The 26,023-nt window shown below is 43.1% G+C and overlaps 1 protein-coding gene across 1 annotated transcript in view; it reads right to left on the bottom strand.

Moving 5' to 3' along the window:
• Positions 1 to 26,023, bottom strand: part of stab1 (stabilin 1) — a 199,845-nt gene that overhangs the window by 29,228 nt on the left and 144,594 nt on the right. The window contains exons 44-57 of the mRNA XM_045691993.1: positions 25,453 to 25,524; positions 24,685 to 24,804; positions 24,391 to 24,438; positions 24,188 to 24,262; positions 23,644 to 23,790; positions 21,282 to 21,413; positions 19,537 to 19,596; positions 18,547 to 18,723; positions 18,361 to 18,441; positions 17,148 to 17,294; positions 12,562 to 12,618; positions 12,315 to 12,400; positions 11,572 to 11,690; positions 1,018 to 1,272 (exon numbers count right to left, since the gene is read on the bottom strand). Of these exons, the coding sequence (XP_045547949.1) occupies positions 1,018 to 1,272; positions 11,572 to 11,690; positions 12,315 to 12,400; positions 12,562 to 12,618; positions 17,148 to 17,294; positions 18,361 to 18,441; positions 18,547 to 18,723; positions 19,537 to 19,596; positions 21,282 to 21,413; positions 23,644 to 23,790; positions 24,188 to 24,262; positions 24,391 to 24,438; positions 24,685 to 24,804; positions 25,453 to 25,524 (1,576 nt within the window). The remainder of the gene's footprint in view (positions 1 to 1,017; positions 1,273 to 11,571; positions 11,691 to 12,314; positions 12,401 to 12,561; positions 12,619 to 17,147; positions 17,295 to 18,360; positions 18,442 to 18,546; positions 18,724 to 19,536; positions 19,597 to 21,281; positions 21,414 to 23,643; positions 23,791 to 24,187; positions 24,263 to 24,390; positions 24,439 to 24,684; positions 24,805 to 25,452; positions 25,525 to 26,023) is intronic.

Genomic DNA, 26,023 nt, shown 5'->3' with positions numbered 1-26,023 from the left:
AATGACTAAAATGTAAATGTAGTTATTATCATTATATATGTATTATGTGTATTATTATGTACTATTATAGTTATTATTATTATAGCTATTGTGATTATTATATATGTATTATATGTATTATTATGTATTATTATGTATTATTATAGTTATTATTATTGTAGTTATTATATGTATTATAGTTGTTATTATTATAGTTATTATAGCTATTATTGTTGTTATTTGTTATTATTATAATTTCATATGTATTATTGTAATTATTATTATATGTATTATTATCATTGTTGTTATTATGATGTATTATTATGGTTATTATTATTATAGTTATTTTGTATAAATGTTTATAGTTATTATTTTGGTAGTTATTATTATAATGATTGTTATTATTATCATATCTTATTATTGTTATTATTATTATTATTGTTATTATATTTATTTTAGATACAAAGAAATGTCTTCTTCTCTCTTAATCCCCCCCCCACATGACACATCACACAGTTGACCGTAGCACAGGGTGAAGCTGCAGTGCCCCTGGATGAAGAACATGTTGAGGGGTAGGGGAGATATGAACTTAATACCTCTCCAGTTAACAGATCAAACCCCCCCCCCCCCTTTTCAGCACCTGGCCTGAACAGGTGACCTTTCAGCTACAGGTCCAAGTCCTTAGCCGCTGGGCTACCTACCAACAATATAACAGCTACGCGCACACAAAGCGTGGAGGTAGTATATAAGATAATATTATGAATTTATTGTCCGTTTGTGGCATTGTGTAAATGACATAACAAATTACCATTGTAATAGTTAAAAAATATATACCCAAAGGTGCTTCAGCTCAGCTTGAAGACAAAGGGAATCAGATACTTGACGGAGGGACTTGAACATCCCCCAAAAACATTCCTTACACCCAGTACAGGTCCTTTTCCTTTATATTCCTGGATAGTCACCCATTGAAGTATCATGGATAAGGAATGTTTTTTGAATGTAATAGTGTAGTTTCATAATAGCTGAATCAATGTTCACCTATTTTGAGGTGGCAGCGGTCTCCAGTCCAGCCCTCGGTACAGGAACAGCTCCCATCTCCCTCCATCCCCTCCTCACACTGGCCCTGATCTGTGCAGTTACACGCTGTACAATTGGTTCCATAGCGTTTGAGTTCACACAGCTCACAGGCTATTCCTCTGAAGCCATCGTGGCACCGGCACCGTCCAGAACCCAGCCGGCCATCATCACAATCCCCGTGATCTCCACAGGGTGCCTCCAACCCACCAGAACACACTGAAACACATTGGTACTGGATGATGTGAGTTTACACTGAAACACATTGGTAGTGGATGAAGTGAGTTTACACTGAAACACATTGGTAGTGGATGAGGAGAGTTTACACTGAAACACATTGGTAGTGGATGAGGTGAGTTTACACTGAAACACATTGGTAGTGGATGAGGTGAGTTTACACTGAAACACATTGGTAGTGGATGAGGTGAGTTTACACTGAAACACATTGGTAGTGGATGAGGTGAGTTTACACTGAAACACATTGGTAGTGGATGAGGAGAGTTTACACTGAAACACATTGGTAGAGGATGAGGTGAGTTTACACTGAAACACATTGGTAGTGGATGAGGTGAGTTTACACTGAAACACATTGGTAGTGGATGAGGTGAGTTTACACTGAAACACATTGGTAGTGGATGAGGAGAGTTTACACTGAAACACATTGGTACTGGATGATGTGAGTTTACACTGAAACACATTGGTAGTGGATGAAGTGAGTTTACACTGAAACACATTGGTAGTGGATGAGGTAAGTTTACACTGAAACACATTGGTAGAGGATGAGGTAAGTTTACACTGAAACACATTGGTAGTGGATGAGGTGAGTTTACACTGAAACACATTGGTAGTGGATGAGGTGAGTTTACACTGAAACACATTGGTAGTGGATGAGGTGAGTTTACACTGAAACACATTGGTAGTGGATGAGGTGAGTTTACACTGAAACACATTGGTAGTGGATGAGGTAAGTTTACACTGAAACACATTGGTAGGGATGAGGTGAGTTTACACTGAAACACATTGGTAGTGGATGAGGTAAGTTTACACTGAAACACATTGGTAGTGGATGAGGTAAGTTTACACTGAAACACATTGGTAGTGGATGAGGTGAGTTTACACTGAAACACATTGGTAGTGGATGAGGTGAGTTTACACTGAAACACATTGGTAGAGGATGAGGTGAGTTTACACTGAAACACATTGGTAGAGGATGAGGTGAGTTTACACTGAAACACATTGGTAGAGGATGAGGTGAGTTTACACTGAAACACATTGGTAGTGGATGAGGAGAGTTTACACTGAAACACATTGGTAGTGGATGAGGTGAGTTTACACTGAAACACATTGGTAGTGGATGAGGTGAGTTTACACTGAAACACATTGGTAGTGGATGAGGTGAGTTTACACTGAAACACATTGGTAGAGGATGAGGTGAGTTTACACTGAACCACATTGGTAGGGATGAGGTGAGTTTACACTGAAACACATTGGTAGAGGATGAGGTGAGTTTACACTGAACCACATTAGTAGGGATGAGGTGAGTTTACACTGAACCACATTAGTAGTGGATGAGGTGAGTTTACACTGAAACACATTGGTAGTGGATGAGGTGAGTTTACACTGAAACACATTGGTAGAGGATGAGGTGAGTTTACACTGAAACACATTGGTAGGGATGAGGTGAGTTTACACTGAAACACATTGGTAGGGATGAGGTGAGTTTACACTGAAACACATTGGTAGAGGATGAGGTGAGTTTACACTGAACCACATTAGTAGGGATGAGGTGAGTTTACACTGAACCACATTAGTAGTGGATGAGGTGAGTTTACACTGAAACACATTGGTAGTGGATGAGGTGAGTTTACACTGAAACACATTGGTAGTGGATGAGGTGAGTTTACACTGAAACACATTGGTAGTGGATGATGTGAGTTTACACTGAAACACATTGGTAGTGGATGAGGTGAGTTTACACTGAAACACATTGGTAGTGGATGAGGTGAGTTTACACTGAAACACATTGGTAGTGGATGAGGAGAGTTTACACTGAAACACATTGGTAGTGGATGATGTGAGTTTACACTGAAACACATTGGAACATATCGCTTTGAAGTTTCCCCCTTTACAAAGTAAAGCTCTGAGTGTTATCATTTCTATGACAGCAAGGTTGTACACCACTGTAAACAAACAGACACGTACAGTGCATTCGGAAGGTTTTCAAACCCCTGGACTTTTTCCACATTTTGTTAATTTACAGCCTTGTTCTAAAATGGATTAAATATTTTTTTCCCTCATCAATCTACACACAATACCCCATAATGACAAATGAAAACAGGGTTTTAGACATTTTTGCAAATGTATTACAAATAAAATACCGGAATACCTTATTTGCTTAAGTATTCATCCCCTTTGCTATGAGACTTGAAATTGAGCTCAGGTGCATCCTGTTTCCATTGATCATCCTTGAGATGTTTCTACAACTTGATTGGAGTCCACCTGTGGTAACTTTAATTGATTGGACGTGATTTGGAAAGGCACACACCTGTCTATATAAGGTCCCACAGTTGACAGTGCATGTCAGAGCAAAAACCAAGCCATGAGATCGAAGGAATTGTCTGTACAACTCTGAGACGGGATCGTGTCAAAGCACAAATTTGGGAAAGGGTACCAAAACATGTCTGCAGCATTGAAGGTCCCCAAGAACACAGTGGGCTCCATCATTCTTAAATGGAAGAAGTTTGGAACCACCAACACTCTTCTTAGAGCTGGCCGTCCGGCCAAACTGAGCAATCGGGGGAGAAGGGCCTTGGTCAGGGAGGTGACCAAGAACCCGATGGTCACTCTGACAGAGCTCCAGAGTTCCTCTGTGGAGATGGGAGAACCTTCCAGAAGGACAACCATCTCTGCAGTACTCTACCAATCAGGCCTTTATGGTAGAGTGGCCAGACGGAAGCCACTCCTCAGTAAAAGGCACATGACAGCCCGCTTGGAGTTTGCCAAAAGTCACCTAAAGGACTCTCAGACCATGAGAAACAAGATTCTCTGGTCTGATGAAACCAAGATTGAACTCTTTGGCCTGAATGCCAAGCGTCACGTCTGGAAGAAACCTGGCACCGTCCCTACGGTGAAGCATCGTGGTGGCAGCATCATGCTGTGGGGATGTTTTTCAGCGGCAGGGACTGGGAGACTAGTCCAGATTGAGGGAAAGATGATCAGAGCAAAGTATAGATAGATTCTTGATGAAAACCTGAGCGCTCAGGACCTCAGACTGGGGTGAAGGTTCACCTTCCAACAGGACAATAACCCTAAGCACACAGCCAAGACAATGCAGGTGTGGCTTCTGGACATGTCTCTGAATGCCCTTGAGTGGCCCAGCCAGAGCCTGGACTTGAACCCGATCGAACATCTCTGGAGAGACCTGAAAATAGCTCTGCAGCGACACTCCCCATCCAACCTGACAGAGCTTGAGGGGGATCTGCAGAGAAGAATGGGAGAAACTCCCCAAATACAGGTGTGCCAAGCTTGTACCGTCATACCCAAGAAGACTCAAGGCTGTAATCGCTGCCAAAGGTGCTTCAACAAAATACTGAGTAAAGGGTCTGAATACTTATGCAAATGTGATATTTCAGTTATTTTTGTTTTATACATTTGCAAAAAAATTCTAAAAACCTGTTTTTGCTTTGTCATTATGGGATATTGTGTGTAGATTGATGTGGGGGAAAAAACTATTTAATCCATTTTAAAATAAGGCTATAATGTAACAAAATGTGGAAAAAGTCAAGAGGTCTGAATACTTTCCAAATGCCCTGTGTCTCTGGAATCAAAAAGATCAAACATTTAAAAAAAAATTACTTTAAAGAAAAATGTATTTACTATTACCATGAATGTACAGCACGTGTCAAACTAATTCCATGTAGGGCAGAGTTGATGCGGGTTTTCGCTCTCCCTTAATAATTCATGAACGTCACTAATTAGTAAAGAACTGCCCTCACCTGGTTGTCTAGGTTACTAATTAGTAAGGAACTCCCCTCACCTGGTTGTCTAGGTCTCAGTAAGGAACTCCCCTCACCTGGTTGTTTAGGTCTCAGTAAGGAACTCTCCTCACCTGGTTGTCTAGGTCTCAGTAAGGAACTCCCCTCACCTGGTTGTCTAGGTCTCAGTAAGGAACTCCCCTCACCTGGTTGTCTAGGTTACTAATTAGTAAGGAACTCTCCTCACCTGGTTGTCTAGGTCACTAATTAGTAAGGAACTCTCCTCACCTGGTTGTCTAGGTCTCAGTAAGGAACTCCCCTCACCTGGTTGTCTAGGTTACTAATTAGTAAGGAACTCTCCTCACCTGGTTGACTAGGTCTCCCCTCACCTGGTTGTCTAGGACTCAGTAAGGAACTCTCCTCACCTGGTTGTCTAGGTCTCAGTAAGGAACTCCCCTCACCTGGTTGTCTAGGTCTCAGTAAGGAACTCCCCTCACCTGGTTGTCTAGGTCTCAGTAAGGAACTCCCCTCACCTGGTTGTCTAGGTCTCAGTAAGGAACTCCCCTCACCTGGTTGTCTAGGTTACTAATTAGTAAGGAACTCCCCTCACCTGGTTGTCTAGGTCTCAGTAAGGAACTCCCCTCACCTGGTTGTCTAGGTCTCAGTAAGGAACTCCCCTCACCTGGTTGTCTAGGTCTCAGTAAGGAACTCCCCTCACCTGGTTGTCTAGGTTACTAATTAGTAAGGAACTCCCCTCACCTGGTTGTCTAGGTTACTAATTAGTAAGGAACTCCCCTCACCTGGTTGTCTAGGTCTCAGTAAGGAACTCCCCTCACCTGGTTGTCTAGGTCACTAATTAGTAAGGAACTCCCCTCACCTGGTTGTCTAGGTTACTAATTAGTAAGGAACTCCCCTCACCTAGGTTGTCTAGGTCACTAATTAGTAAGGAACTCCCCTCACCTGGTTGTCTAGGTTACTAATTAGTAAGGAACTCCCCTCACCTGGTTGTCTAGGTTACTAATTAGTAAGGAACTCCCCTCACCTGGTTGTCTAGGTCTCAGTAAGGAACTCTCCTCACCTGGTTGTCTAGGTTACTAATTAGTAAGGAACTCCCCTCACCTGGTTGTCTAGGTTACTAATTAGTAACGAACTCCCCTCACCTGGTTGTCTAGGTCTCAGTAAGGAACTCCCCTCACCTGGTTGTCTAGGTCTCAGTAAGGAACTCCCCTCACCTGGTTGTCTAGGTCTCAGTAAGGAACTCTCCTCACCTGGTTGTCTAGGTCTCAGTAAGGAACTCCCCTCACCTGGTTGTCTAGGTTACTAATTAGTAAGGAACTCCCCTCACCTGGTTGTCAAGGTCTCAGTAAGGAACTCCCCTCACCTGGTTGTCTAGGTTACTAATCAGTAAGGAACTCCCCTCACCTGGTTGTCTAGGTCTCAGTAAGGAACTCCCCTCACCTGGTCGTCTAGGTTACTAATTAGTAAGGAACTCCCCTCACCTGGTCGTCTAGGTTACTAATTAGTAAGGAACTCCCCTCACCTGGTTGTCTAGGTCTCAGTAAGGAACTCCCCTCACCTGGTTGTCTAGGTTACTAATTAGTAAGGAACTCCCCTCACCTGGTTGTCAAGGTCTCAGTAAGGAACTCCCCTCACCTGGTTGTCTAGGTTACTAATCAGTAAGGAACTCCCCTCACCTGGTTGTCTAGGTCTCAGTAAGGAACTCCCCTCACCTGGTCGTCTAGGTTACTAATTAGTAAGGAACTCCCCTCACCTGGTCGTCTAGGTTACTAATTAGTAAGGAACTCCCCTCACCTGGTTGTCTAGGTCTTATTTGAAAGGAAAAAAAACGCAGACACTCGGCCCTCTGAAGAATGAGTTTGACACCCCTGAAGTACACATACAGATGAATGCATCTCAAATGGCACCCTATTCCCTATAAAGTGCTTTTGACTAGGGTCCTGTGCAATTTGGGACGCAGCCGATACAAGAATGATTGGGACAGTGAAGAATTGTTCTTCTTTTTGGCTCTGTACTCAAAGTTTGGATTTGAGAGGATTTTCATCCATATCCGGTGAACCGTTTAGTTGTAATAATGTTTTATGTCATTTTGCAGTAACTTTTATTGTAAATAAGAATAGAATAAGTTTCTAAACACTTCTACGTTAATGTTGATGCTACCATGGTTACGGATAATCCTGAACGAATCGTGAATTAGAAAGTGACATACACCCAAGATATGCCAACCTCTCACAATAAAAGACCCCATGTTTTTTTTTGGGGGGGGGGTATAGTATTTGTGCTACTTAGTTTCTCCCTCTTCATTCTTCACGATTCGTTCAGGAAAATAATCCGTAATCATGGTAGCATCAACATGAATGTAGAAGTGTTTAGAAACATATTCTATTCTTATTTACAATAAAAGTGACTCCAAAATGATATAAAAAATGATTTACCATTTCAATTGGGCACAAAATAATGTGACACACAACCAAAACAAACAGCAAATGCATCCAACAAGTTTGTAGAGTCACAAGCTTGACGTAGTCATTGGGTGCCATGAACATGGGACCAAACACTAAACATTTTACTACTTTAATACACAAGTGAATTTGTCCCAATACTTTTGGTTCCTAAAACGTGGTGACTAGGTATACAAAGTGTTGTAATTTCTAAACGGTTCACATGATATGGATGAAAATACCCTCTGGGGACACTGTTCATCATGTCTATCTGAGGACACTGTTCATCATGTCCACTATCTGAGGACACTGTACATCATGTCTATCTGAGGACACTGTTCATCATGTCTATCTGAGGACACTGTTCATCATGTCCACTATCTGAGGACACTGTTCATCATGTCTACTATCTGAGGACACTGTTCATCATGTCCACTATCTGAGGACACTGTTCATCATGTCTATCTGAGGACACTGTTCATCATGTCTACTATTTGAGGACACTGTTCATCATGTCTACTATTTGAGGACACTGTTCATCATGTCCACTATCTGAGGACACTGTTCATCATGTCCACTATCTGAGGACACTGTTCATCATGTCTACTATCTGAGGACACTGTTCATCATGTCTATCTGAGGACACTGTTCATCATGTCCACTATCTGAGGACACTGTTCATCATGTCCACTATCTGAGGACACTGTTCATCATGTCCATCTGAGGACACTGTTCATCATGTCCACTATCTGAGGACACTGTTCATCATGTCCACTATCTGAGGACACTGTTCATCATGTCCACTATCTGAGGACACTGTTCATCATGTCCACTATCTGAGGACACTGTTCATCATGTCTAATATCTGAGGACACTGTTCATCATGTCTAATATCTGAGGACACTGTTCATCATGTCTACTATCTGAGGACACTGTTCATCATGTCTATCTGAGGACACTGTTCATCATGTCTATCTGAGGACACTGTTCATCATGTCTATCTGGGGACATTGTACATCATGTCCACTATCTGAGGACACTGTTCATCATGTCTACTATCTGAGGACACTGTTCATCATGTCCATCTGAGGACACTGTTCATCATGTCCATCTGAGGACACTGTTCATCATGTCCACTATCTGAGGACACTGTTCATCATGTCGTTTGAGGACACTGTTCATCATGTCCACTATCTGAGGACACTGTTCATCATGTCCATCTGAGGACACTGTTCATCATGTCCACTATCTGAGGACACTGTTCATCATGTCCACTATCTGAGGACACTGTTCATCATGTCCACTATCTGAGGACACTGTTCATCATGTCCACTATCTGAGGACACTGTTCATCATGTCTACTATCTGAGGACACTGTTCATCATGTCCACTCTCTGAGGACACTGTTCATCATGTCTAATATCTGAGGACACTGTTCATCATGTCTACTATCTGAGGACACTGTTCATCATGTCTATCTGAGGACACTGTTCATCATGTCTATCTGGGGACATTGTACATCATGTCCACTATCTGAGGACACTGTTCATCATGTCTACTATCTGAGGACACTGTTCATCATGTCCATCTGAGGACACTGTTCATCATGTCCACTATCTGAGGACACTGTTCATAATGTCGTTTGAGGACACTGTTCATCATGTCCACTATCTGAGGACACTGTTCATCATGTCTATCTGAGGACACTGTTCATCATGTCTATCTGAGGACACTGTTCATCATGTCTATCTGAGGACACTGTTCATCATGTCTACTATCTGAGGACACTGTTCATCATGTCTATCTGAGGACACTGTTCATCATGTCTATCTGAGGACACTGTTCATCATGTCTAATATCTGAGGTCACTGTTCATCATGTCCACTATCTGAGGTCACTGTTCATCATGTCCACTATCTGAGGACACTGTTCATCATGTCCACTATCTGAGGACACTGTTCATCATGTCCACTATCTGAGGACACTGTTCATCATGTCCACTATCTGAGGACACTGTTCATCATGTCCACTATCTGAGGACACTGTTCATCATGTCTATCTGAGGACACTGTTCATCATGTCTACTATCTGAGGACACTGTTCATCATGTCCATTATCTGAGGACACTGTTCATCATGTCTACTATCTGAGGACACTGTTCATCATGTCCACTATCTGAGGACACTGTTCATCATGTCCACTATCTGAGGACACTGTTCATCATGTCTAATATCTGAGGACACTGTTCATCATGTCTACTATCTGAGGACACTGTTCATCATGTCTATCTGAGGACACTGTTCATCATGTCTATCTGAGGACACTGTTCATCATGTCTATCTGAGGACACTGTTCATCATGTCTATTATCTGAGGTCACTGTTCATCATGTCCACTATCTGAGGACACTGTTCATCATGTCCACTATCTGAGGACACTGTTCATCATGTCTACTATCTGAGGACACTGTTCATCATGTCCACTATCTGAGGACACTGTTCATCATGTCTCTCTGAGGACACTGTTCATCATGTCTACTATCTGAGGACACTGTTCATCATGTCCATTATCTGAGGACACTGTTCATCATGTCCACTATCTGAGGACACTGTTCATCATGTCCACTATCTGAGGACACTGTTCATCATGTCCACTATCTGAGGACACTGTTCATCATGTCCACTATCTGAGGACACTGTTCATCATGTCCACTATCTGAGGACACTGTTCATCATGTCTATCTGAGGACACTGTTCATCATGTCTATCTGAGGACACTGTTCATCATGTCTACTATCTGAGGACACTGTTCATCATGTCTACTATCTGAGGACACTGTTCATCATGTCTACTTCTGAGGACACTGTTCATCATGTCTAATATCTGAGGACACTGTTCATCATGTCTATCTGAGGACACTGTTCATCATGTCTAATATCTGAGGTCACTGTTCATCATGTCCACTATCTGAGGACACTGTTCATCATGTCCACTATCTGAGGACACTGTTCATCATGTCTATCTGAGGACACTGTTCATCATGTCCACTATCTGAGGACACTGTTCATCATGTCTATCTGAGGACACTGTTCATCATGTCTACTATCTGAGGACACTGTTCATCATGTCCATTATCTGAGGACACTGTTCATCATGTCTACTATCTGAGGACACTGTTCATCATGTCCACTATCTGAGGACACTGTTCATCATGTCCACTATCTGAGGACACTGTTCATCATGTCCACTATCTGAGGACACTGTTCATCATGTCCACTATCTGAGGACACTGTTCATCATGTCTATCTGAGGACACTGTTCATCATGTCTATCTGAGGACACTGTTCATCATGTCTATCTGAGGACACTGTTCATCATGTCTATCTGAGGACACTGTACATCATGTCTATCTGAGGACACTGTTCATCATGTCTACTATCTGAGGACACTGTACATCATGTCTACTATCTGAGGACACTGTTCATCATGTCTACTATCTGAGGACACTGTTCATCATGTCTACTATCTGAGGACACTGTTCATCATGTCTACTATCTGGGGACACTGTTCATCATGTCTACTATCTGAGGACACTGTTCATCATGTCTACTATCTGGGGACACTGTTCATCATGTCTACTATCTGGGGACACTGTTCATCATGTCTACTATCTGAGGACACTGTACATCATGTCTATCTGAGGACACTGTTCATCATGTCTACTATCTGAGGACACTGTACATCATGTCTATCTGAGGACACTGTTCATCATGTCTACTATCTGAGGACACTGTACATCATGTCTATCTGAGGACACTGTTCATCATGTCTACTATCTGAGGACACTGTACATCATGTCTATCTGAGGACACTGTACATCATGTCTATCTGAGGACACTGTTCATCATGTCTACTATCTGGGGACACTGTTCATCATGTCTACTTCTGAGGACACTGTTCATCATGTCTACTATCTGGGGACACTGTTCATCATGTCTACTTCTGAGGACACTGTTCATCATGTCTATCTGAGGACACTGTACATCATGTCATGTATATCACTATCTGAGGCAGTGGGAAGGCTCACCTTGGCAATCTCTTCCATAGTGGTTCTTACAGCAGCTCATGACCCAGGCTTGACTCTTACACATCCTTTTACAGCCCATCCTCTGGCCCATGTGGTGCCTCGACATAGAGGGGTAGAGGCTGTAGAAGAAGAGGATGAAGAAAATTAATACTCTCTACCTGAAGTGGTGGTCAAACATCACTGTGGAATCTCCCTACCTGAAGTCATGGTCAAACATTACTGTGGAATCTCCCTACCTGAAGTCATGGTCAAACATTACTGTGGAATCTCCCTACCTGAAGTCATGGTTAAACATTACTGTGGAATCTCCCTACCTGAAGTCATGGTTAAACATTACTGTGGAATCTCCCTACCTGAAGTCATGGTCAAACATCACTGTGGAATCTCCCTACCTGAAGTCATGGTCAAACATCACTGTGGAATCTCCCTACCTGAAGTCATGGTCAAACATCACTGTGGAATCTCCCTACCTGAAGTGGTGGTCAAACATCACTGTGGAATCTCCCTACCTGAAGTCATGGTCAAACATTACTGTGGAGTCTCCCTTCCTGAAGTCATGGTCAAACATCACTGTGGAATCTCCCTACCTGAAGTCATGGTCAAACATCACTGTGGAATCTCCCTACCTGAAGTGGTGGTCAAACATCACTGTGGAATCTCCCTACCTGAAGTCATGGTCAAACATCACTGTGGAATCTCCCTACCTGAAGTCATGGTCAAACATCACTGTGGAATCTCCCTACCTGAAGTCATGGTCATACATCACATTGTGGCGTCGAGGGTAGAGCATAGAGTAGGGGTTGATGAAGTTGCAGACCTCAGTCTTGCCCTGTGAAAGGCAGGAAATGGTGTCTTATGGTTAGCGCGCGTGTGTGTGTGTGTGTGTGTGTGTGTGTGTGTGTGTGTGTGTGTGTGTGTGTGTGTGTGTGTGTGTGTGTGTGTGTGTGTGTGTGTGTGTGTGTGTGTGTGTGTGTGTGTGTGTGTGCGTACCGTATCTTCAGTTCCATGGGGACAGAGGCGGGGACTCAAGCAGCTTCCACATCGACTCTAACAACACACATACAGTACGTCATACAATACGTTTTGTAGTGATCCCTATGTTGTTGATGTAAAGAATATTTGTTGGTCCATGGTGTGTAATGAAGTCCAAGATGGCGTAGCAGTCAGATGTCTTTGTCGTGTCCCGTGTATATGTCTTTTCTATCTTTTAAAAAATATTTTTCTAAAACCTCAACTTCTAAATACTCTCCTGCAACCCGCCTCACCCAGTGTAGTGTGGATCTGCTTTTTTCTAAAGTATTTTTCTTTACTTCTGAACCGGAATCCCCTAACAGAAGCTAGCCAGCTCACTAGCTACTAGCTAGTAGTCAACTAACCACTGCTAGCGGTCATCAGCTAACCTTTAGCTCGGAAAACTCTCGCTAACTGTCTGAATCGCCGTGTCTCCAACCAGCCTCACTACTACACTGGACCCCTATGATCACTCGGCTACGCGTGCCTCTCCTTAATGTCAGTATGCCTTGTCCATTGCTGTTCTGGTTACTGAATATTGTCTCTATTTCACTGTAGAGCCTCTAGCCCTGCTCAATATACCTTATCCAACCTTTTAGTTCCACCACCCACACATGCGATGACGTCACCTGGTTTAAATTATGTTTCTAGAGACAATATCTCTCTCATCATCACTCAATGCCTAGGTTTACCTCCATTGTATCCACATCCTACCATACGCTTGTCTGTACATTATGCTTTGAATCTATTCTATCGCGTCCAGAAACCTGCTCCTTCTTACTCTCTGTTCCGAACGTACTAGACGACCAGTTCTGATAGCCTTTAGCCGTACTCTTATCCTACTCCTCCTCTGTTCCTCTGGTGAGGAACCTCTTCCTCTCTGTGCCTAGCTCCACTCCTACTCCCCAGGTGCTCTCATTTGTTGACTTCTGTAATCGTAAAAGCCTTGGTTTCATGCATGTTAACAGCAGAAGCCTCCTCCCTAAGTTTGTTTTATTCACTGCTTTAGCACACTCTGCCAACCCGGATGTCCTAGCCGTGTCTGATTCCTGGCTTAGGAAGACCACCAAAAACCCAGAAATTTCCATCCCTAACTATAACATTTTCTGAGAAGATAGAACTGCCAAAGGGGCAGTGTTGCAATCTACTGCAGAGATAGCCTGCAGAGTTCTGTCTTACTATCCAGGTCTGTGCCCAAACAATTTTAGCTTCTACTTTTAAATATCCACCTTTCCAGAAACAAGTCTCTCACCGTTGCCGCTTGCTATAGACCACCCTCTGCCCCCAGCTGTGCTCTGGACACTATATGTGAACTGATTGCCCCCCATCTATCTTCAGAGCTCGTGCTACTAGGTGACCTAAACTGGGACATGCTTAACACCCCGGCTGTCCTACAATCTAAGCTTGATGCCCTCAATCTCACACAAATTATTAATGAACCTACCAGGTACCACCCCAAAGCCGCAAACACTGGCACCCTCATAGATATCATCCTAACTAACTCGCCCTCCAAATACACCTCTGCTGTTTTCAACCAAGATCTCAGCAATCACTGCCTCATTGCCTGCACCAGTAATGGTTCTGATGTCAAACGGCCACCCCTCATCACTGTGTTTTAGGGAGCGTTTGACAGTGATGAGGGGTGGTTGTTTGACCGCGGACCCGTTACGGACGCAGGCAAGGAGGCAGTGATCCCTGAGATCCTGGTTGAAGATAGCAGAGGTGTATTTAGAGGGCAAGTTGGTCAGGATGATGTCTATGAGTGTGCCCATGTTTACGGATTTAGGGTTGTACCTGGTAGGTTCCTTGATAATATGTGTGAGCTTGAGGGCATCTAGCTTAGATTGTAGGACGGCCGGGGTGTTAAGCATATCCCAGTTTAGGTCACTAACAGTACAAACTCTGAAGATAGATGGGGGGAAATCAATTCACATATGGTGTCCAGGGCAACAGTGAGAGACTTGTTTCTGGAAATGTAGATTTTAAATGTAGAAGCTCGAACTGTTTGGGCACAGACCTGGATAGTAAGACAGAACTCTGCAGGCGATCTCTGCAGTAGATTGCAACTCCGCCCCTTTGGCAGTTCTATCTTGACGGAAAATGTAGTAGTTGGGGATGGAAATTTCATAATTTTTGGTGGTCTTCCTAAGCCAGGACTCAGACACGGCTAGGACACCAGGGTTGGCAGAGTGTGCTAAAGCAGTGAATAAGACAAACTTAGGGAGGAGACTTCTGATGTTAACATGCATGAAATCAAGGCTTTTACGGTTACAGAAGTCAACAAATGAGAGCGCCTGGGGACTGGTGAGACGGGCTACAGGGCCTGGGCTAACCTCTACATCACCAGAGGAACAGAGGAGGAGTAGGATAAGGGTACGGCTAAAGGCTATATGAACTGGTCGTCTAGTGCGTTGGGAACAGAGAATAAAAGGAGCAGGTTTCTAGATGTGGTAGAATAGATTCAGGGCATAATGTACAGACAAGCGTATGGTAGGATGTGGGTACAGTGGAGGTAAACCTAGGCATTGAGTGATGATGAGAGAGGTTGCATCTCTGGAGGGACCAGTTAAGCCAGGTGAGGTCTCTGCATGTGTGGGGGGTGGGACAAAAGGGCTATCTAAAACATGTTGAGCTGGACTGGGGGCTCTACAGTGAAATAAAACAATAAGAACTAACCGAAAACTGCAGTAGACAAGGCATATTGACATTAGAGAGAGGCATAAAGCAATCACAGATGTTGATCAGGACAGCTAAGACTACAATGGGTAAATGGCGATGAATGGGCAGAGAGGGTCAGTTTGGTACACGCAGGACCAGAGTTCGAGGCTGGGGCCGACAGATAAACAAAATGAGCTACCGTGTTAGTGAACAGTCCAGCAGGCATCAGCTGTGTAGCCGAGTGATCATAGGGTCCAATGAGCAGCAATAGGTGAGTCAGGGAGCCATTCGTTAGTCGCTACTACGCTAGGCAAGCGGGAGACACGGCGTTCGGAAAGCTAGCAGATGGGTCTTTGGTGACATTGCAACAGAATGCCTGTTGAAACCACATCGGACGATTAAGTCGGCAGACCAGTCGTGATGGATCGGCGGGGCTCCGCGTCAACAATAAAGGGTCCAGGCAAATTGGCGAAAGAGGTGTTGGAGCCCAGGAATTAGCTGGTATTCTTCGTCGGCTAGCCGGGAGATGGGCCTTGCTCGAAACCAGCTCAAGGCTAACTGGTGCTTGCTTCGGGACAGAGGAGTTAGCCAGCAATAGCCACTCGTTTGCAGCTAGCTAGCTGCGATGATCAGGTGTAATGGTCCAGAGCTTGTGGCAGGAATCTGGAGATGTGGTAGAGAAAAGCAGTCCGATATGCTCTGAGTTGATATCGTGCTGAGCAGACTGGCAGGTATTGACCGAGCTAAAGCTGGCTGGTGTCCGAGCTAAAGGTGAAGACCGCTAGCCGTGGCTAACAGTGACTACTAGCTAGTAGCTAGTTAGCTGGCTAGTTCCTGATGGAGGTTCCAGTTATAAGGTATAAAATAGCAGATCCGTACCACATTGGGTGAGGCGGGTTGCAGGAAAGTATATTTAGTACATAGATGGAAAGTGAGATTTAAATATATACGGAAAAAAATGAAGAAACAGACTATTTACTATTTACACAGGACAAGACAAACACACGTCCGACTGCTACGCCATCTTGGTGTCACGTCCTGACCAGGTAAAGAGGTCATTTACCATAGTAATATGGTCAGGGCGTGGCAGGGGGTTGTTTTGTGTGGGTTTTGGGGTTTTCTGTTTCTATGTGGGAGTGTTCTAGTTTTCTATGTGTTGTTTTTCCATGTTTGGCCGGGTATGGTTTCCAATCAGAGGCAGGTGTCTTTCGTTGTCTCTGTTCGGAAGCCATACTTAGGCAGCCTGTTTTCCTTTGGGGTTTGTGGGTAGTTGTGTTTTCCGTTTAGTCTAAGTCTACCTGACGTTGTTGGTCGTTTTGTTGTTTTTTCGTTAAAGTGTCTTCATTAAAGAATTAAGAATGAGCACTATCCACGCAACGTCTCCATTCAACGACCCCTGTGACACTTGGTTCAAGCCAAGATGCATCTGTGAGGCTGCTTATTGGTCAAACCAAATGAACATTGTGGAACATAAGGCTGCTATTCTTAATAAAAACACAGCTCACCTTCCTCACTGCACTTTGTATCTATAAAACACGCCAACATTTCACCAAGAGGTGACTTCATACGTAAACTAAAAGAAAGAGAGGCATTCTGGCTGTCCACCTTAGACACTGCAGATCCTAAACAATGATTTTGCCTCGTTTCTATAATGTTATTGCCTTGATGTTTTGTGTCTTTGTGTCTCCATTTTCACAGACACTCATATATCCCCGATGCGTATACTTTAAACTGTCCATTGAGCATAGACACACATGAGGATTATTTTGTCATCTCATTTCTCCGTCCAGTCCAGTCCAGTACATCACATGCTGTGGGAGAAACGTCTCCTGCCGGAAGAACCAGAACTCTCCAGATATATCAGAAATAAATAATACTATTATGAACATGATATTAAAGTCTCTTACGTATATAGTCCTGTCCTCCAGTCCATCACAGTGTGCACCCAGACCGGGAGGTTCCAGTAGCTGGTCGATGCCATACGCGACGCCCCCGTTAAACAGCATGAAACGGTCCAGGATCCTCGCCATGTTGTCATTCACCATGATGTCCCCCTGACAAACAAACAAACATGATGAGAACTAGCCTGGTCCCAGATCTCTTTGTGCTTTCTTCCAAACTCCTATAGTCAGTTACACCCGTGGCAAGAAAGCACAAACGGATCTAGAACCAGGCTAGATGAAGATGTGAGATTGGGGAGAGAGGAACATGGAAGGCCCAGTAGATCTGAGCAGATGGTGCACCATGTATCTTAATTGTATTTCTTTCATCAAACAGCTATAATTGCGCCCTGGGGATAAATAAGGGATATGCCCCAAATGGCCCCCTACTCCCTATATAGTGCACTACTGTAAACACTATTCCCTATATAGTGCACTACTTTAGATCCTATCCCCTTTATAGTGCACAAATTTAGACCCTATTCCCTATATAGTGCACTACTTTAGACCCTATTCTCTATATAGTGCACTACTTTAGACCCTATTCCCTATATAGTGCACTACTTTAGACCCTATTCCCTATATAGTGCACTACTTTAGACCCTATTCCCTATATAGTGCACTACTTTAGACCCTATTCCCTTAATAGTTCACTACTTTCGACCCTATTCCCTATATATTGCACTACTTTAGACCCTATTCCCTATATAGTGCACTACTTTAGACCCTATTCCCTTTATAATGCACTACTTTAGACCCTATTCCCTATATAGTGCACTACTTTAGACCCTATTCCCTATATAGTGCACTACTTTAGACCCTATTCCCTATATAGTGCACTACTTTAGACACTATTCCCTATATAGTGCACTACTTTAGACCCTATTCCCTATATAGTGCACTACTTTAGACCCTATTCCCTATATAGTGCACTACTTTAGACCCTATTCCCTATATAGTGCACTACTTTAGACCCTATTCCCTATATTGTGCACTACTTTAGACCCTATTCCCTTTATAGTGCACTACTTTAGACCCTATTCCCTTTATAATGCACTACTTTAGACCCTATTCCCTTTATAGTGCACCGATGGGCTCTGGTCAAAAGCACTGCCCTATATCGGGAATGGGGTGTCATTTGAGACACAGAGGTGTAAATGAGGTTGAAGTAGCTACTCACAACGACTTTCTTGTTACAGCTAAAGGTGAAGGTTGATCCGTGCATCGTCCGGTAGGTAGTGGACGACGTCAAGGTCATCTTCTGTAGAGAGAGAGAGATCAACATCGTTATAATCAATACAAGATCACTATCAAAAACAACATCATGAAGTCATCAAAAACATTTGTGATGCACCCATAGCCTCACCTTGATATTGCTTATAATGTGAGCTTTGATGATGGCTGTGAGTTTGTCCCTGTGATCAAGACTGTAGAGCCAGTGTTGTCTCTCTTCGGACAGAGAGCTGAGAGCAGCGTCAGATGGCCACAACATGGTCAGGGGCTGGTGGATGGAGCTCTCTACCAGGTTCAGCATGTTGGCATCCTAATGATAATAACAACATGGTCAGGGGCTTGAACCCCTGTTCCTTTCTCCCCAATCTACTGTGGTCTCAGATGTATTAGTGCTGGCGTGACAATGACCAATAGGACCATTTTCCACCACAACGCTAGGTGTCGTTTACTGTGTTCAGCCAATCAGGTGGCCCCCCCTAACAAAGAGCTTAAAGCCCTGGTCCATTTGTACAACGTGCAGTGATTGGCTGAATGCCATATGCTACTTCAATGGGAGGCTAAGTGAAATTTCGACTTTGTGTAAATTGGGATTTGCCCCATAAAAGCACACTGTATGCATTTGAGATTAAAGTTATTGATAGGGTAGTAAATGTGTTTTAGCTTTTATACATGAATTAGTAAATCAACAGCCATACACATCAGACTGTTAAACAGCCATCACTAACATTGAGTGGCTGCTGCCAACATACTGACTCAAATCTCTAGCCTACTTTAATAATGAAAAAATTGGATGTAATAAATGTATCACTAGCCACTTTAAACAATGCCACTTTATATAATGTTTACATACCCTACATTACTCATCTCATATGTATATACTGTACTCTACACCATCTACTGCATCTTGCCGATGCCGTTCGGCCATCGCTCATCGCTCATACATATTCTTGTTCATTCCTTTACACTTGTGTGTGTATAAATTATATGTTGTGAAATTGTTAGATATTACTTGTTAGATATTACTGCACGGTCGGAGCTAGAAACACAAGCATTTCGCTACACTCACAATAACATCTGCTAACCACGTGTATGTGACCAATAACATTTGATTTGATTTGTTTACCTGCACCAGTTTGCTGAACTTGATGTATCCATATAGTTCACCTGCTTCAGTGAAGTTAAGCTGAAATATAAGGAAACAATATGTCACAAGTAGGGAATAACATGGATTACCGTGATAGGTCTAGGGATTAACATGGATTACCGTGATAGGTCTAGGGATTAACATGGATTACCGTGATAGGTCTAGGGATTAACATGGATTACCGTGATAGGTCTAGGGATTAACATGGATAACCGTGATAGGTCTAGGGATTAACATGGATTACCGTGATAGGTCTAGGGATTAACATGGATTACCGTGATAGGTCTAGGTATTACCATGGATTACCGTGATAGGTCTAGGGATTACCATGGATTACCGTGATAGGTCTAGGGATTAACATGGATAACTGCCTAGGTTATGTTCCTATCCAGTCTCCTCCTGTCCTAGAGCCTAGGTTATGTTCCTATCCAGTCTCCTCCTGTCCTAGAGCCTAGGTTATATTCCTATCCAGTCTCCTCCTGTCCTAGAGCCTAGGTTATGTTCCTATCCAGTCCTCTCCTGTCCTAGAGCCTAGGTTATGTTCCTATCCAGTCTCAATCCCACTGAAACCCCAAATCCTGAGTCCTGAAAAATTCCTAACTTTATTCTCTAATCCGTAGGATGCATTATCAGAGCACATCTGGCCTACGTACATCAGAATCCCTCTATGTCAGATTTTATTTAACCTTTATTTAACTAGGCAAGAACAAATTCTTATTTTCTATGACGACCTAGGAACAGTAGGTTAACTGCCTTGTTCAGGGGCAGAACGACAGATTTGTTTTACGACAGAACGTGCTGTCTCGTTTTGCTGCCCATATAGGGTTTAGGTAGAGAACGTGTGATCAACAAACGCTATGACAGTAGATATGGATGTTTTTTTAAAACAGTCCCCGTTAAGATACTTTGATACTTGAAACATTTCCACTCTTCATCTCTCTGTCAGTCATGGGCTGATCAGCTTTCTGTATAACCATCAACTCGATTTTTGACAAATACAGGTGATATTCTGTCATTCGTTGAAGGAGGAAGTTTAGCAACTTTTGTCATTTGACTTTTGTTTGACTGCAGTTACAAAGTTTGTATGATTTGACTACGCAAAAGCCTGATCAGAAAACCCGCTGAGTGAATTGAGGAACGTAGCGCTCGGGAATTTATGAACGTCCTGTTTCGTAATTTCATTAGCGATCATAGATAGTTACTCTATCATTACTAAATATGACTTTAATTTGCTCTGAAACCTTTACCTAGTGACGCATCCAAGCAGACAAGGTGGCGCAACGCCCCTCTTTGGGAGGACCCTGGCTTAGTGACCATCTTGGTTTTAAACGCTTTAAATTGGGACTTCTGATTATTTTTTTTTTACTGTATTTCCTTGGACTCTCGGGATAAATATGAATTATTCCCCAGAATTTAAACTTGGTAGATTTTCAGGAAAATATGAATCCCTATTCACGAGTGATTTTCAAATTAATAAAACCTATTTGGGGATTAAATTGTGACTTGCTTCCACAAATGGCAGCACCCTAAATCCCTACATATTATAGGAATAGGGTGCCCATCTCTCTGTTGATCAGTTGGTAGAGCACGGAGCTTGCAAAGTCAAGGATCATAGGTTCGATTCCCGCTGAGGCCACCCATATGGAAAACGAATGCACGCTATATCTGTAAGTAGCTTTGGATCAAAGTGTATGCTAAGTGGCATACATGAAGCCATAGCCTACCTTGGATGGTATAGCCTTTTGATCCTTCAGGTCATATGGGGTGAGGACCTTGTCAATGTAGTGGATCACACCATCAGCTGTCACATAATCACTGGAGACTATCCTAGCATCATCATTAATGTACACAGAGCCCTGAAAGAGGGAGGGAGAAAGAGAGATTTCCTGTGTTTTTTCATATACATTTACACACTATGAGGTTGGAAAAATACTGTGAAATTGTGAAAATAATTTTTAATGCCCTTTTAGTGTAAGAGCTGTTTGAAAAGACCACCTGAAATGTCATCCCATTTTGGTGGGATGTAGTTTTGGCCAACCTGGTAACATCAAGTTAGTTAATAGACCAAGACGAAAGAGAGTTCCAATAAAACATTTACGTAATAAAAAATGCCCATAAAAAACAGTCCGTTTTTAATTAAGCTAATGATACCTGTCGGCCTTCCGCATCTGCGGTGGAAAGTGGGAGAACGACAGCTCTGTTTGTCAGACCAGGCGACATTCCGAAAATCGGTCTTCTTACGAAAACGGTTTGGCCTATAAATTAATTTGACCCTTCTATGGAAAGACTAGGCTCTCATGAACATGATGGTGTTCTCTCTGAGCTTTCTTCTATCTCCTAGAAGAAAGGACACTTTATTTTTTGTCATTAATGAATGTGTTATTCAATGTGTTTCTCTAGGCTATAGTAGTAGTAAAGGCCAAATTCAATCTTTTATCAAATCACTTTCTTCTTTTTGTTGTTGATACCTAAAGGGGTCCTACAATTCAACATCAAATAGCTAAATGAATTCACCTTCTTAAAACAATTCCATATGTAAGCTTAGAACCCACCTCCAATGGCTTAGACTTTTAAGAATTACATCCTCTGGCACGCAAATTGTATGATGCCAAACTCTTTTAGTCTGGTCAAAAGATGTAAGTAGTAGTAAACCTTGGGGTAGTAAACCTTGGAGTAGTAAACCTAGAAGTATTAAACCTTGGAGTATTAAACCCCGGAGTAGTCAAGCCCGGAGTAGTAAACCTAGGAGTAGTAAACCTTGGAGAAGAAGGCCTTGGAGTAGTCAGCCTTGGAGAAGTAAACCCAGGAGTATTAAACCTTGGAGTAGTAAACCCAGGAGTATTAAACCCAGGAGTAGTAAACCTTGGAGTATTAAACCCAGGAGTAGTAAACCTTGGAATAGTAAACCTTGGAGTAGTAAACCTTGGAGTAGTAAACCTTGGAGTATTAAACCCCGGAGTAGTCAAGCCCGGAGTAGTAAACCTAGGAGTAGTCAGCCTTGGAGAAGTAAACCTTGGATTAGTAAACCCAGGAGTAGTAAACCTTGGAGTAGTAAACCTTGGAGTAGTAAACCCAGGAGTAGTAAACCCAGGAGTAGTAAACCTTGGAGTAGTAAACCCAGGAGTAGTAAACCTTGGAGTAGTAAACCTTGGAGTAGTAAACCCAGGAGTAGTAAACCCAGGAGTAGTAAACCTTGGAGTAGTAAACCCAGGAGTAGTAAACCCAGGATTAGTAAACCCAGGAGTAGTAAAACTTGGAGTAGTAAACCTTGGAGTAGTAAACCTTGGAGAAGTAGGCCTTGGAGTAGTAAACCTTGGAGAAGTAGGCATTGTAGAAGTAAACCTTGGAGAAGTAAGCCTTGGATTAGTAAACCCAGGAGTAGTAAACCCAGGAGTAGTAAACCCAGGAGTATTAAACCTAGGAGTATTAAACCTTGGAGTAGTAAACCCAGGAGTAGTCAACCTTGGAGTAGTCAACCCAGGAGTAGTCAACCTTGGAGTAGTAAACCCAGAAGTATTAAACCCAGGAGTATTAAACCCAGGAGTATTAAACCCAGGAGTAGTAAACCTTGGAGTAGTAAACCCAGGAGTATTAAACCCAGGAGTAGTAAACCTTGGAGTAGTAAACCTTGGAGTAGTAAACCTTGGAGTAGTAAACCCAGGAGTATTAAACCTTGGAGTATTAAACCTTGGAGTATTAAACCCATGAGTAGTAAACCCAGGAGTAGTAAACCTTGGAGTAGTAAACCTTGGAGTATTAAACCCAGGAGTATTAAACCCAGGAGTATTAAACCCAGGAGTAGTAAACCCAGGAGTAGTAAACCTTGGAGTATTAAACCAAGGAGTAGTAAACCTTGGAGTAGTAAACCCAGGAGTAGTAAACCCAGGAGTAGTAAACCTTGGAGTAGTAAACCTTGGAGAAGTAGGCCTAGGAGAAGTAGGCTTGGAGAAGTAAGCCTTGGAGTAGTAGAATTTGGAGAAGCAAGCCTTGTCCGAGCCAGAAATGGTCAAAGTAACTCACTATAAAGGGAATAGGGTGTCATTGAGGACTCACTATAAAGGGAATAGGGTGTCATTGAGGACTCACATCCTTGAGGCTGAAGGTGAGCTGGTGTCCGGAGACGGCCACAGCCTTTGAGGTGGTCTTGAGGTCAGAGAGCATCAGAGTCTCACAGGACACCATGTGGTAGTTAGCCAGGTCTGAGCTGCGGCCCTGTGACTCCCATGCCTCTATCTGGAGAGAGAGTTTACACATGGGTGGGTCAGAGACGCACACACACACCATAACAATAACACTAACATGACACACAGCACACGCACAGTCACACACACCATAACAATAACATGAGCCCAGGTGTATGCCACACACACACAGCACACGCACAGTCACACACACACACACACACACACACACACACACACACACACACACACACACACACACACACACACACACACACACACACACACACACACACACACACAGCACACGCACAGTCACACACACACACAGACACACACACACACACACAGACACACACACACAGACACACACACACGCACACACACACACGCAGACCCGTCCTACACACAGGAACATTGAAAAAAATAAAAAATAATCTTTGACATACTGAGAAGTTGCTGTTTGCAGGAGGTATGAATGTAGTGAAGGGCCCATCCCCGTACAGACTCCTCACATCAGACACCTGGAGAACAACAAGCCTCATCAAAAATATGCAGAATGTGAATAATCCTATTTGTCTTGGTAACATTTTATTTTCTAACATAGAGAAGTGAAATGTCATTACCACCTTACAACAACACACAGACTCACCGTCATTATGCGACGGTACAACGCCGCTTCTGACTGGCGAAATATCTCCTGCAAATATCCATTGGAAAATTAATTCATAGACACATGAGCGCACACACACACACACACACACACACACACGCGCACGCACACACACATTAAAACACACCTCCATTAACACACACACAACCACACACACACGCAGGCACACACACACTCACACAGTTTGCTCCTATACACACACACACACACACACACACACACACACACACACACACACACACACACACACACACACACCACACAGTGACTCACCGTGCGGGTTCTGCCACGGCAGTCAAAGCCATCTCCTATGTTTCCTCCAATGCAGGAGCAGTTCCTCTCTCCGTTGCCCATATAACGACACCTGGCGTACTTTCCACAGCCCCCGTTGTCCTGGAAACATAACCGGAGTCTACACCTCTGGAGTAAAGAACCCCAGGGCTGTGTCCCAAATGGCACCCTATTCCCTATACAGTGCACTACCAGGGGCCCATAGGTGAACTATATAGGGAATAGGGTGGCATTTTAATCAGATCAGACTTGGTGTGTGTTAAATATGTGACATACTGGAGGTAATTTACCTTGACCAGTGTGTTAAATATGTGACATACTGACCAGTGTGCAGGGGGGCTGTTCTATTGGTTTCATTGTACCTGATAAAGTAAATCCAGCGCACCCCGAGTAACGAATTTGACACATTTCTGTAACTGACCCAGGTCTGACCCAGATCTGATGCAGGTCTGACCCAGGTCTGACCCAGGTCTGACCCAGATCTGACCCAGGTCTGACCCAGACACATCCACCGGATCCAATAGTTAGGTACTACAGTATTACTGTGGCTGGTCCCAAATGGCACCCTATTCCCTATAGGCCCTGGTCTAAAGTAGTGCACTATATAGGGAATAGTGTGCCAGCCCTGGTCTAAAGTAGTGACCTATATAGGGAATAGGGTGCCAGCCCTGGTCTAAAGTAGTGACCTATATAGGGAATAGGGTGTCATTTGGGATGCACCTTGTAGTACTACAATGCTCCAGTACTCACAGTCTGACAGGGGTTGAACCGGTAGCAGAAATGTCCACTCCCAGAGAAGCCAAATAAACAGTTACAGGCAACCTGAAACAAGTGAAACAGTTAGTTACTCATGTAACTAAACTAAACAAAAAGAAGAAGAAACTACTATGAAACAAAGATAAATTATATAAGGAATGATAGTGAAAAGCTTTGGAACATCTTAAATGAAATTTTGGGCAAAAAGGCAAACTCAGCTCCATCATTCATTAATAAATCAGATGGCTCATTCATCACAAAACCGACTGATATTGACAACTACTTTAATGAGTTTTTCATTGGCAAGATTAGCAAAACTAGGCATGACATGCCAGCAACAAATTCTGAACCTACACATCCATGTATAACTGACCAAATTATGAAAGACAAGTATTGTAATTTTGAATTCTGTGGAAGAGGTGAAAAAAAATGATTGTTTTCTATCAACAATGACAATCCACCGGGGTCTGGCAACTTAGACGTAAAATGACTGAGGATGATAGCAGACTATAATCTAAGCCAACAGGAAAGTGTCTTCCCTCAGGACTGGAGGGAAGCTGTCACG

This window comes from Salmo salar, chromosome ssa12 (assembly GCF_905237065.1).
Source record: "Salmo salar chromosome ssa12, Ssal_v3.1, whole genome shotgun sequence".
Lineage (NCBI taxonomy): Eukaryota > Metazoa > Chordata > Actinopteri > Salmoniformes > Salmonidae > Salmo > Salmo salar.
Note: the sequence above shows the minus strand (reverse complement) of the source record. Positions and strands in the feature narration are given on the sequence as shown.